Here is a 14,355-nt window from a genome sequence, read left to right as displayed (position 1 = left end):
TTATATTTGATCACACAATCATGTTGGACAATGCACAGTATGATCTGCAGATGTAACTTAACTATATTCTGGAATGAGTGTTTTAACCATTTTCAGCCTGTTTAGATTTAAGCAAACTTTCATGTTGGGGACACCAAAATAAATCACAGAGAGGCTGTGTTTGAGAGGGTTTAGAAAACCAAAAGTAGGTCCTAAATGACTATCAATGATAAAGAATGATGAACTCAAAGAAGCCTGTGGATCTGCTGACAACTTTAAAGTAAAAATCAAGCATATTTCAGCCACTTACATTAAACTAATGCATTCTGGACTAGACACATTAGGAGTCCATTATTTCTTTTTTTATTATTTGAAAAACTATAATGAAATTATAATGAAAGTAGTCAAATTAATAGGCAAACTGAAACTGAACTGATGGAAAATCATGGGATGACCAGCACAGCCTCCAGACTTAAATCCCATGGAGCTGATTTGGTAATGAACTGGACAGAAGAGTGAAAGCAAAGCAAACTACAAGAGCAACAGTTTTGTGCCAACTTCTGCAGCAGTGTTGGGACTAACTGAACAAAATGTGTTAGATCCCATGATCGAACAGTTTGGATCTCCATGTGCCTCCACGCAGTGCTCGTACCGCCGGTGTCCGCCAGGCGGAGTCCTCTCCACCCACTCGGCTTCCAGAGCAGGTGCGCCGAGGTGAGGCAGCGCGGAGAGCTCGGGTATTTCCGCCGCGGCTCGGCAGTGAACCGCTGTGAATGTGGGAATGCGGTTGCCGGAGGCAGTGGGCAGTGCTGGACGCTCGGCGGAGATGTGCGTACAGAGGCAGGAGCACTCAGCGGGTGGCTGTCGTCCAAGTTAACGGGGCTGTTTTGGGGATGTGGGTGGGGAGCCCCGGACAGCTGGGTGTGTTTTTTTTTTTCCCCCCCGCTCTAACGGGGATTTTCTGCCTTGTAGGGGAGACGGAATAAGAGACAAGCCAGGAAGGATTCCCCAGCACCATGGAGCCACGCATTGCAGGCTGCGTGAGTATTAACGCAACAGACACCCAGGAGAGCCCTCAGGGGACTGGGCTCGTCACTGCTGGAATCACACCTCAACTTTTTTTCCAGGACCTATTTTATCAATGGGCAGACGCGCAACATCTCTCATAATTAAGACCAGCATTTTTTTTTTTTTTTTTTTGTGTGTGTGTGTGTGTGTGTTATTGTTGTTGAGTGTTGTTCATGTGATTGATAATTGGATGTGATGAGTGCGGAGCATGATGAGTATGTCAACAATAATTAGACGCACCTGCTGACCGGTGGAGGCCGGGCTGGTGGCTTTGAGTGCCGCGCCTGGCGACTCATCAGCGGATTCATTTCTGAGGATTTCTTCCTGCCTTTTGTTGCTCCGGCGGTTGCCACTGACGACCGCTGAGCCCAAAGTCGTAAACAGACGGACGGACACTAAATAAAGGGCAGACCCGTAGTAACCACAGGCTTAGTCTAATATTATCAAGCCTGTAATAGGTGTCCACTTTTTCCTTACGCAGTGTTTAATTCTGACCTTCTCGTAGCCCAGACAAGGACAGACTGCGAGACAAAAGGTGCAGGAGAAGTTGTGGTCTCTGTGATGTGGTTACCAAACGTAACGCAGCCTCCTCGGGTCACAAACAGGTCACAAAACACGACCGAGCAATGCAAAATTTAGGCCCCTGTCTCAGTTATGCAGGAGGGGTTTGTTGGTCTCAGGATTGAGTTAACTGCGGCCAAGTAGCCAGATTACTGTGGATTAGCAGGCATTTAAAATAGTCACGTTATCCCACCAGTGCTTGCAGAGTCAGCTCGAACAACACCTTTTAGACTGATTGCCAAATATTTGCTGAAAAAAAAACAAAAACAAACCCGTATACTGTGTAAGTGAATAACTGCACAACTGCAATGGAAACACACTGCTTGAGGTGTTGCTTTCCTCTGATGTCAAGTCTCCCGCTGCACTGGCTGTAAAACAACCTGCATTAAAGGTCTTCATCGGTCAAAAGAGTTCATCCAAAGCCAAGAGTGAAGTGTGACTCACCATCTGTAGGGACATGGACTGGAAACAGACCTGTTTATGGAGGTAAAATGCATGACCTGGATGCAGGCATACACACAGTTGATCCTTTTTCTGTCATGCAGTGTTTAATCAGTTTCAGCAAGTTAGGGATTACAGATGTATGCATTTAGAAAACTAACAAGCAATGCAGCAAAACAAACATAAAATATTAGAGCTGAGCAGAGATTAAACAATAAACTGAAAAAAAAAGAGGCAACAACTTTGATAGTAATTTCATCATGCATGCCAAATGTTTGCTGATTTCAGCATCTGAAACGTGTAAGTTTAGTGCTTTTCTCTGATCTATATCACTGTAAATCGAAAGATTTATTGTTTCTGGATTGTTCAGCAAACCCAGACATTTGAAGAAATCACTATGAGCTCTGCTTGTAGTTGTTGGTAGTAGTAGTCGGTGCTTTCCTGTATTTTCTGACATTTTATGGTCAAAAAATTGCCTTGATTAATTAAAAAAGAACTTAGTCCCTTAATCGATAGTCAATAGTAATTAGCTGTACCCCTAGAATATATACAAGACAGTTTTATGAATGATTCTAAAGCCAAAGTGAAAAACTTGTGCATTTATAAAGTGTTGTTGGCCATGCTGTAAAAAATGAGGGACATTGTTTTTCATAATTATAAGGTTTGGTTGTATAGTCACTGGATTTGAAAGTGATCATCAGGTTATATGTTCTTATTGAAATAAATAAAAAAACGACCATCTTGATTCAAACAAACACAAAGTTTGAAGTAGCAAGCCGGTATAAGAACACACAATAGAGCTGCAACAATGAATCCATCACCAGAAAAAAAATCTGTAACTATTTTAATCAATTCATCATGATATAATTTTTTTAAACACAGTGCCAAATATCAGACATTGCAGATGTGATGATTTGCATCTTTTCTGTTTTATGTAATTGTAAACTGAATATTTTTGAGTTTTGAACTGTTGGATGGACAAAACAAGACATTTAAGCCATCGCTTTGGACTCATTGGCATTTTATACACCAAATGATTAATCAGTTTATCAAGGAAATAATCATCTGATTAATTGATAATGAAAATAACTGCCCTAAAATATAATGTTTCAGAGCAGAATGGTTTGTTTCAGTACAAAAATCCACTTTTCATCTGCAGATTGTGCCCTGATCTGAGCTCTCCACTGTCTAGGCCCAGAAATCTGTAGTTTGTTCCAACAAACCAAGGTTAGGAAATGTTTTTGGCAGCCGATATGATGTTGATTTGCAGTTTTGACTCGGGTGTGAAAACAGCTCAGCTCGGTTAAGAAATCATTAAAAAGCTAAAAGCCACAGCAGTATTATCTGAATCCCAGAGGATGTGGAAAAAAAAACTTACCTCAGAGATACAGAACTTCACAAGGATCCTCCAGTTTTTCTGCAGACTGACAGTAATATTGTCTCTTTTGCTTCTCCAGTGTGAAAGGTGACAGTGAAGTGAAATGCAAAGCATCTGAGCCTCATCTCTAAACCTTTACCTGGTGCTGCGGCTGCACATAGAGGTGACAATACATAATTGCCTCAAGGTACTTGCCACACACACACATGCACACAGCTTTTTACATAATAGATTTAGAATAGATTTTCTTTACTTTTCAGATCTACAAATGTTCCAGAAGTGTTTGTGTGTGTGTGTGTAACCTCTGTAAATATTTGAATCCTGTATGATGGATTCAAATAAATGTCTATCCTTGCTCACCAGTTGTGGAGTTTGTGAAGCCAACAGCAGCATCATGTTCTACGGTTCTTCCTCTGGGGCCAGTATGTCCCTACCGTCCAAGAGCCGCCTGAAACGCCAGAGCAGGACCTTCACGCAGGTACACAGTGGGGTCCAAAAGTGACTGTACACACATGTTGCTATTTTTATCAAATCTCCTTCAGTGTCAAGAGACCATCCCACTTGAATAGACAGCAAAATAGTGAAAACAACCACATGCTAGCAAACATTAAGATATTATATATATTAACGCAGTATTTTTTGAAGTGCCTTGCTGTAAGTGTGTTGTTTGACATATTATGAATGGTCAATGGTAATGTGGGTGAACTGACCCTTTAATATATAGTACAAGAAGCATATACTGTACATGATGTCTGTGATACTGTGGCCCTACAGTAAATTCAGCATTGTGTGTCTGTTCACCAGGTCCTGTACCGTACTCTGAGTTACAGAGACCGTGTTCCAGCAGAAACTGGAACAAACACCCGTGGGGACCGGCGTTCGACAACTGAACCCCCAGAGCGACCAGCGGACGACCCAGCTGAACTCTCCACACAGAGCTCAGCCCCTGGGGTGCTGAAGATTTTTGGAGATGAAATCTGTGCTGGTGCCAACTACAAGAGCGTCTTGGCCACACCGCGCTCCAGTGCGCAGGAACTGGTCAAAGAGGCACTCGAGCGTTACTCGCTCAACAAGGATGCTGCCCACTCTTACGTCCTGTGCGATGTAATCGGACGTTTGGAGGGAGGAGGTGGGATAGGAGGAGGAGGGTGGCGGACTGAATGCTTGCGTGCGCTGGGGGACAATGAGAAGCCGCTGTTGCTCCAAGAGCTGTGGAAGCCCCGAGAAGGACACGCTCGCAGATTTGAGCTGCGCAGGAGAGCAGAGGTGGAGGAACTCAACGCCAAAGAGAAGGATACCATCACTGCTGGTGAGGAAACGCACAAACAAAGACACACACACACACACACACTAATAGACAGACAGGTACACACACACACACACACACACACACACACAGCAGCTGGTCTAATTCCCTTTCTTTCTTAACATGTCAAACTCAGCAGAAAAGCACAGCTCATTAGCTCCACTGCAGTGAGTTTGTGTGTGTGTGTGTGTGTGTGTGTGTGTGTGTGTGGAGAGATGCAGAATAAGAGTATTTGTCAGATGTTATCCTGTAGATAAAATATTATATCAGTGTGATTACCAGTGTCTGTTTTATATGGAGCTGCTGTCCTGTAGAGACAGTGTTTCATCTGGGTTGCTTTTAAAGAGACACACACTCACATGTGCAGTCGAGCACCGAAAGAAACACACACAAATGCGCACACACACACACAACAGTGCAGTAGAAATGCATGAACAGCTGGTCGATTGATGGAGTGAAAGCTGAATCCTTTGCAACCAGAGGTGTGGATGGGTGTGGGCACTCTGGTGTTTTTATGAATGACACAGTGAGGTGATATCACTTTCACTAAAGTACCTGCACATAACTGTACATACCTGGCTCACACCTGAACTGTGTATTCTCAAGTGATCTTCCAGTGTCAGTGAGAGATTGACTCTATTTTGTTGAAAGATTTCAATAGATAATGTGTAAACACACTGTAAAAGCGCAGGAAAACAACTGTGACTTTCCATCTGCATTGCAGTCATGTGAATGTGTGTCTTTTTAGGAACCATGCAGGGACCTTTATGTGAAATTGGTTTACTTATTGATGAAAAGTTTGCTATTTACACACACATGCACACACTCATTGCTGTGCATCCTGTTGAAGAAATTCACAAACACCCAGTTAAAGAACAAAAATGTTCAGAGAGATAGAGTGAGTATTTTCAGCCTTGCTGTCAGAGATTGCACTTTGCAACACGAACAATTCTCAGGAGGCATGCCACGGTTACTGGTTGCTATGTCAACTTCTGTGGTAGTCAGAGAGTCAGTCAGCACTCTCTTTTACTGTTTTATTGTTGTGTGGTACAGCGATATAATCTTCGGACAGCGGAGAAAACAATAAACCAAGCAGTAAATGCATGAAACCCTGAAAGGATCAACAAATCCCATGAAAAGACTAAAACATGTGTTTCTATCGATCTGTTTTTATGTGCTTTTTTAATTTGTGCATAAAAAACATGATTGGAAATGTCAAAAACCTGAAAAAGTAAAATTATTCATTAAAAGTTAGTTTGCGATAAATAGAAACAAAATGCAATGGAATCAGATTTAGCTCATAAATCATGACGTACATAGAGGATGTGAAATGACAAAAACTGTGGCAGGTGAAAACACACATATCTGTGTGGACCAACAAGAACGGCAGCATTCCTCAATTAATAGATAACATTAGCATAAATGCCATATTTCCATCATGTTCTCCAAGTTAGGTCAAAATTTGCTCCAAATTTGGTTCGGAACTTGACGAATGCTTTGTGACTTCCCTACACTGTGTGTGTCACAAATGTATAGTTTTACTTTTTACAAGTTGTTCTTCATGCCATTGTGCACATGTATGTGTGCACATATGTAACTTATTAAAACAGCAAAAGTAGATGTGGTGCATTTGTCTGGGACTCAACAACAAATCAGGGCACATTTGGTGTGCACGTTAAGTATTTACAGCAGGATGATTAATGTGGGATTGACTCAAAATAGTACAACATTGTGGCTTTTAATTGTTTTTTGACAACATTAGAGGTCACCAGCACAGAGGAATAAACTATATCAGTCTCTGGCTACACAGACAGTATTGTTGGTTTTGGTATTTTGATTGGATATGTTGACAGTACAGCCCTGTGATAGACTGGCATCCTGTCCAGGGTGTACACCGCCCTCACCAGTATAGATAACGGATGGATGGATGTTGACAATCAGTAAAGTACAGACTATCACCAGCCTTATCGATTCCATTAAAGCATTCTTTACTGTGCTTTAAAGCATTGCAAACACAGGTACACAGCTAATAGCTTTCGGTTTAGCATCTGAAAATGTAAACAAAATATGATCACAGCAAAGAATGTCTTCTGGGATAAAACTTTATAAGTTAACTAATACATATTAATACAGATATTTTCATTTTCACACTAACCCTTTCCCTGTTGTGTTTATGTGATGATGTTTACAAATCTCACATACCCTGAAGTCTCTTTTCTTTTTCTCTTCTGTCTCTAACTCGTCCTTTTTTCTTCCCTTGGTGTACGTGTGAGCGTGATCGTGCATGTGTGAATTGTGTGTATTCTCACATACACTTTTTGTGACGAGATAGCACTTTAAAGGTACTGTAGGATTTTCATTAAATACATGAACACATCACAGCCAAATTAATTGTATTATAATCCGTAAGTGATATATTCTATATCACTCTCTGCTGGTTAGTGTCTCACCTGCCAGCTCACTGCAAAAATCAAAGACAAAAACACTTAAATTAACTCATGAAAACACAAAAGAGACAAAATGTTAATATTATTAATTTGACGGTGATATGTTAGGAAGAAAATCCTGTACCTCACACCTTTAACTGCGTATCTCTTTTTACCGACTGGTGGTGTGACTAGCTAGAAGCATCACAGACCCTTTTTTGCTCCACAGTGCATGCATGTCCTGTTTAGTGCAGGTGGTGTGTGTGTCTATGGGAGTTATTCTGTGCTTGGTGTTTTGGTGAGGGGGTGTTTTCTCAGGCTCCCCCCTCTTAACCCCTCCCACCCTGCTGTAGGGCCCAAACCCCCCCAATTCCTGGCGGCTCTAATGGGTCGGTCCGGGCTTGGCAAACACAGGAGCTCCCCCCTACGGTCTGGTCGAGTTGTACAGTCCAGCTCTAAAGGTGGGGACTGGCCTCAGGTAGGGTGGCTGTCAGTCATTGCCATGGAGACCACCTCTACCTGCGTTGTCACCAGTGCCACTCCCATTGCCAGTGATTCAACCAGTGTGAGTGTGTGTGTGTAAATTTGTGTGAGCCATTGCATGGCCTCAAAATCCTCAGATTTAAACCATGAGGAGCAGCTGAGTTCACCTTTCATCAGGTTCACTGTTGTCAGCCACATGTGCTGCCTCATCCAGCACCATCTACTTCATCTGACTGGCTTTACTCAGTTTCCACTCAGTTCACACATGACTGTGCCTGAGAAGTTACTTTATCCAGACGTCACTCATGTGTCAAACTTACATTCTCACAATTCATGTCGCATTGAAGTACACTGTCTTAATATTTTCCACTCTTTACCTTTCTTTTCTTCTGTGTCCTCAACTTCTCTTTCCCTGCTGCTTCTTCCTTTTGCTCCTTATTATTATTCTCCACCCGTTCTACCTCTCGCCCTTCTCTCTCCCTCCTTGTTCTCTTGTTTGCTATTCCTCTCTGCTGCCCTGTAGATATTAATGCCCAGGCTCGTAAGCTCCAGAGGAACAGGGCGAAGGGGACACTGACCCTGCCCCGGTCCAGCAACTCATCCTTCTGCCGCAGCCTCAGTGAAACCAGCCTCAACCAGGTGGGGTGTCCCATTGAAGCTTAGCCAGGATGATTGATTGTTATTCACAGGACTGGAACCAGTCTGGCTTAAATCCTGAATGCTTGTGTGTGCATGTATGTGTGCATGTGTTTTCAGCTGGGAGTGGGAGAGGAGCCCAAACGTTATTACTCCACCCTGCCTGGGCCCTTAAGGGGCCGAGAACGTGAAGCTGCCTCCAGCGGCCGGAGGAAAGAGGAGGGGAGTCAGGGTGGAGGAGGGGTGAGGCACTCTCTGTACCAGTCGCCACATCTCCTGCTGCTGCAGGGATACAATCGGCAGGTGAAGACAGTAGATGGGCTCATGTGTTTTGTTCCAGACTCCGGGTGTTTGTGATCATATTGTGACATTAATTGTGCTGTGTGTTGCAGGACTGCCTGGTGTACCTGCTGAACAGAGAGCAGCATACAGTCGGTCAGGAGACTCCATCAGCTCGTCCCAACATCTGCCTGTTTTCTCCTGACATCCTGCCCCTCCACTGCCGCCTGCGCAGAGTCCCCACACCCCGCCGCCACGCCAACAACAACAAGGGGGAAGAGTCGGCGGAGAGTCAGCGGTTCTGTGTTGCCGTTGAGCCTGTGCTCCACGCCACCGTTCTGGTGAACTTTTCCCGCTGCGAGCGCTCCACCACGCTGCGACACGGTGACCTCCTCTCCTTCGGAGCACATTACATCTTCCTGTACAAGGACCCCACGGGTGCTAAGCCTCTGCCTGCTCAAACTTTGGCACGCCTTCGCACCCTGGGGCAGCTTTACGATGCAGGGGTGGAGGAAGGAGAGGGCGGGGCTCAGACTTGTAAGATGTGTGGTTCTGTGCTGAAGGACAGAGCAGCCCAGGTGTCGAGTGCTCCGGCCGTCAGACGCAGCTTCAAACCTCACCTGGTGAAACCCCGCAGCGGGGGGACAACAGCAGGAGGACCCCTTAGTTTGACAGGAGGGGAAGGAGGCGGAGGAGGAGGAGGAGGAAGAGGAGGGGGAGGGGGAGGCCAGAAAAGGAGGCTACAGCTGGAATTTGACCAGGCTCATGAAGACCAGCTGTTAAACAGAATTGTGTCCCTCATAGAACCTGGAGGTGTGTGCTCTGATTTACAATATAATAGAAACAATAAAACCGTAGTAGATGTAAACAGCACAGTTGATGTACTGTGTTGCAATTAAAGGATCATTTTGCCCAAACTACAACAAATGATGTTCTTACCTCCAGGAGTATCTAGCTATGCAGATCATTTGGGTTTTATTTGCCCAGTTTTTTAGATCTTTCTAATTTCTGCTGCCACAACAATAGAGAGGATGTTACTGGAATCTCATTTCTGGTGTGCAAAGCATTAAAAAAAATTGTATTTATCCCCGCAACATGAGCTGTAGAACAAGATGAGATTATAATGAAATACACATATACAGTTCATCACACAGGGATTCGGGTGCAGTCACCTCTTAACATTGAAACAAAAAAGATGGATAAGGAAAAATGGTGAGAAGAGCATTAAACAATGTCCAATTTCTCAGAGTAAGAATCCTGTTGAATCAAAGGTTATAGATATTGAACACTGAATATACAATCAATCCATTGAAAAATGACATTTTAATATTTTTATCACTGGGATGATGTGACCCCTTAAACCTGTGTCTTTCTCTTAGGAGACGACCATAAGCTGACACCAGCCTACCTGCTGTGTCTGTGCATACAGCACTCTGCCTCGACCTTCCCCCCTGGGAGCTTTGGGAAACTGCTGCTCAAGATTGTGCGGCGAATTCAGACAATTGCATGGGTCAGTGTCTGCCTGTGTCTCCGTGTTTGTCTTTCTGTCTCTGTGCTACTTTGGTCTCTCATTAAGTTGGCCCCATGTAGGAAGAAACCAGTCAGCCATGTCAGGTCAGGTGAATAGTTAAACAGGGTTGCATTTCGTATGAATTGTACTTTGTTATAGACACGTACACACAATATTCTCTTCTAACTGTACCATTAATTGTCTGTTTCCGTTGGCAACAGCGACTTGGCTCGTCATATTGTTTTTTTGTTTTTTTTAAATTAATTTTCTGCATTATTATTTAATTATGAATAACAATGACATTTTTGCTAATGAAATCAAAAATCGCTCAATCACCTTAAGATGTCCCTTCAGTAGTTCAAATCATATCATAATGCCTCATCTCCCACTGCCCAAATTACATGTGGCGTGCCACAGCGCTTGGTTTTAGGTCCATTATTATTTTCAGTATACATGCCTCCACTTGGGGATATTATTTGTAAATATAAAATTAATTTTCACTTTTATGCAGATGACACTCAGTTATATGTACCCTTAAAAGTGTCCGACACCAGCAAGTAACCTTGTAAACTGCCTTGGTGAGATTAAATGTTGCATGTCGAGGATTCGATCCACAATAACCTTGGCAGTCTATATAGCTTTCTTCACTCAAGAAATATTATATCAATTAAGTCTTCTTGTCCTCTATTGACCTGAAGAAAGTCATCCACACTTTTATCTCCACATCCATTTACTCTTGCCTGAGCCAAACCTCTTCCCTCCCTGCAGCTGGTTCAGACTGTAGCAGCGTGGGTTTTATCTAATTCAAGGAAATATGATCACATCACCACTTTATTGGCCTGTCCTCATTGGCTACCTGTTCTTTTTGAAATTGTTTTTAAAATTTCACTAATAACATTCAAGGGCTTAAATTATATTTCTGAACTTTATGAGCCAAACCACAGCCTGAAGTCCTCTGGCATAGATCTCCTGGCTGTCCCCAGATCAAGGCGTGTAACTAGAGATGGCTGAGCCTTCACTATCCAAGCTCCCGACTCTGAGGGCCTTAGGGCTGCCAGCTCAGTATCTACCTTCAAGTCCCTTCTGAAAACACACTTGTACAGACAGGAATTTTCTTATCATTTTGTTGTTTCGTTATTTTTGTTTGTTTTGTTTTTCTTTGTTGTGTTTTAATAGTTTATCTTAGATTTTATTTAAAGTTTGGTGTTCTTTTGCTATGTGAAACTCTTTGTAAGCACTGTTTTGTGCTACACAAAGTTATTGTTATTGTTGTTATTGTTATTATTATTATTATTATTATTATTATTATTATTATTATTATTCAAAAGCTGATAAATATGAGGAAATTATTTGGCAGAACCTGATAAACAATAGCAACATTGTTTAAACATATGAGATTTGCTGTATAAAATGGTGTCACTGCACTTTTTCCTGAAGTGTGTTTTGTATTTTTTATTGTATTTATAATTAGGTTCATATTATATTCAGGCCAATAGGGCACACGGTAATCATCAACGTGCGTCACTGTGAGCATGCAAGGCTTTGTAAATATGATAGTGGTGTTTCTCTCGCCAGGTTAGTGATGGTGTCATGAAGTGTGCTTCTCCTACGCACATCCTAAAAGTTTAATGAGCACTTAATTGCAGTCTGTGTGTGTGTGTGTGTGCACCTTTCAGGAGAAGACAAAGGAGCTGGCTCAGAAGCAAGCTCAGCAGTGAGTATTGCTTTCCAACTCATGTTAGAAAGAAAGAGAGCATGTGTGCTTTTTGTACAATGTAGGTTGGTATGTTTAGTGTGTCAGTATCTCTACCTAACCTAGTGTTTTACCCCACTCTTTGTGTGTGTGTGTGTGTCCATGTAGCCAAGACCCGGCCTCCTTGTCTCTGCTCAGCATCTCAGACTTGGTCCCTGACCTGCAGACCATCTTCTTCTGGATGTCCAACTCCATCGAGATCCTCTACTTTATACAGCAAAGAGCACCAGCGTACACACACAGCATAGAGACACTGCAAGGTACACACACACACACACACACACACACACACACACACACACACACACCCGACACAGACACACACAGTCTGAATGATAAGCGTGGAAACCACTTGGCAGAAGAGTCATTACTCACACTGACATCCAGTAGATACTGATACAGCTACAACACTCCCTCTCTCTCAGAAAATATCTCTTAAATATGCCTCTGTCTCTGTCATCTGTGCGCAGGGTCAAAGGAGTCGTTGCTATCGGCGACCATATCAGCCAATGAGGAGGCAATGACTATCTTGGAAGAAGTGATCATGTACACTTTCCAACAATGTGTCTACTATATCACCAAGGTAATCTGTCACAGCGGGAAAAAACGCCATCCTCTTAATGATCAAGACATTTTTTATCTTGTTTTAAAAACTGGGCTACATGAATAATAACAGACCCCCATTCACATAGAAGAGCTGATTGAATTGTTACACACACACACACACACACACAACCACACACAAAATTTATGACTAGATGAAGTAAGAATATGATGAAATTAGAGGTTATTCTGCAATTTTAGATCACTTCCATCATCATGAATATCTTTGTGTGTGTGTGTGTGTGTGTGTGTGTGTGTGTGTGTGTGTGTGTGTGTGTGTGTGTGTGTGTGTGTGTTTGTTTCTTTGTTTTGTGTGTGTGTCCAGGCTCTTTATGTAGTGTTACCAGGTTTGTTAGACTGTAATCCATTCCCAGTTGACAGCTCTGAGCCCTGCTGGAAAGGAGGTGTAGGGTTTCCTGAACCTGTGCGTAGGGTCCTCCAGGTAAGCGCGTCTTGTTTTGTATACTGTATTGTAGTGCAATTAGGGCAAATCATCTATTAATCAATTAAACAATTGACAGAAAATGAACTGACAGCAATTTTAACAATTGAACAATTGTAAATTAGATATTTGGACTGTAGTTCGGACAAAATAAACAATCTGAAGATCTTGGGATATAGCGATGGTATTTTTATTGTATTATAATTTATTAGAGAATTAACTTACAGCAAAGATAGAAGTAACGGTCTGTAAGTTAATCGATAATCGATAAAGAAAACTGTAATTAATTTGATGATCATGAAATTCTAAGATTATTCATCAAGATTTTGATGTCTTTGTTTTTCCAATGCTTCACATCTCATGATATTACAAATAGATGCAACAATTGTATAATGTAAAAAATATGTGGGTGATAAACAGAAAGACATGTTTTGTTTAATTATAGAAATATTGGGGGCACCTCAGTGGTGTGTGTACCATTAAGGCTTGGTCCCAGCCACAGTGGCCTGGGGTTCGAATCTGACCCACGGCCCTTTGCTGCATGTCATCTCCCAACTTTCCTGTCACTCTCTCACTGTCCTATCTAATAAAAGCATTAAAAAGCCCAAAATTATAGAAATATTGAAGGGGATCAGGGATGTATTACAGATTTAGGAAAAATACTTTTGGGAATAAAGTAATCTTCAACTTTCTGACATTATAATGTATTAAAACTTTTTTTTCTAGGTTTAGAAGAAACTAAAAATTTTAGTATATTTTGAATTTTTTGATTTGAATTCTAACAATACACACTGCTGCACCTGAAGGGGATACTCTCTACTAGAAATAGAGACACAGTGAGCTGTTGACCCCTCCCTATACAGCAAGAAATCTTGTCTCACATGAAATGACAAATATCTGCAAACGTCAAGATGCCAAACTCTTTGCTTCTTGTCCATGTTTCCCTACTATATATATATATATATATATATATATATATTTATTCTGAACTGCTGATGCATCACTGGTTAATACAAACCATTCATACTCTCACAACTTTAGTTTAAAGCAAAGATACCTAATATGACAGGCTGAACTGTATATGAAATGATGTACAAGACACTATGAATATTCACAAAAAGTCTGAGGTTTGAATATTTTACTTTGGTCTAATTTCACTGAAGAAATTAATGAGCTGATACACAGTATATAAAGTATGTGATATTATGGATCATTTTTGTCCATATATGATTGACAGAAGCAACAATATGACATAGATACACTGACATGAATTTTCATAACAACAGAATTTCTGTGCTCGTGTGTGTGTGTGTGTGTGTGTAGGTGTTTCAAAATGCCCAGGAGCTTTTGCAGGGCTACCAGGTCCACCCAGAGATCCAGGCTCAGATGTTTGCTTACCTCTTCTTCTTCTCCAATGTGTCGCTGTTTAACCAGCTAATGGACAAAGGTAGGGCAAAAAAAGCGTGCACACTCACATTCTCTCTTCCATT

At 41.9% G+C, this 14,355-nt stretch overlaps 1 protein-coding gene across 4 annotated transcripts in view; it reads left to right on the top strand.

Annotated features, from left to right (window-relative positions):
* The first annotated feature begins 73 nt into the window (after positions 1-73).
* The window catches only part of radil (Ras association and DIL domains), a 26,559-nt gene continuing 12,277 nt past the window's right edge, over positions 74-14,355 (top strand). For 2 of the 4 annotated variants that reach the window (XM_071505378.1, XM_071505375.1), the window contains exons 1-13: positions 74-1,019; positions 3,507-3,614; positions 3,791-3,905; positions 4,232-4,736; positions 8,166-8,281; positions 8,399-8,581; positions 8,671-9,370; positions 9,937-10,067; positions 11,744-11,781; positions 11,929-12,080; positions 12,291-12,403; positions 12,749-12,865; positions 14,189-14,312. In XM_071505378.1, the coding sequence (XP_071361479.1) occupies positions 3,822-3,905; positions 4,232-4,736; positions 8,166-8,281; positions 8,399-8,581; positions 8,671-9,370; positions 9,937-10,067; positions 11,744-11,781; positions 11,929-12,080; positions 12,291-12,403; positions 12,749-12,865; positions 14,189-14,312 (2,263 nt within the window). In that variant the 5' untranslated portion in view covers positions 74-1,019; positions 3,507-3,614; positions 3,791-3,821. Of the gene's footprint in view, positions 1,020-1,347; positions 2,095-3,506; positions 3,615-3,790; positions 3,906-4,231; positions 4,737-8,165; positions 8,282-8,398; positions 8,582-8,670; positions 9,371-9,936; positions 10,068-11,743; positions 11,782-11,928; positions 12,081-12,290; positions 12,404-12,748; positions 12,866-14,188; positions 14,313-14,355 lie in introns of those variants that run through there. The other 2 variants (XM_071505377.1, XM_071505376.1) reach the window with 2 other exon arrangements.

The sequence above is a fragment of the Trachinotus anak genome, unplaced genomic scaffold (genome assembly GCF_046630095.1).
Source record: "Trachinotus anak isolate AG129_WGS33_773 ecotype Australia unplaced genomic scaffold, CSIRO_AGI_Tana_v1 ptg000019l, whole genome shotgun sequence".
NCBI lineage: Eukaryota > Metazoa > Chordata > Actinopteri > Carangiformes > Carangidae > Trachinotus > Trachinotus anak.
The sequence above is the reverse complement of the archived record's forward strand: the minus strand, read 5'-3'. Positions and strand labels throughout refer to the sequence as shown.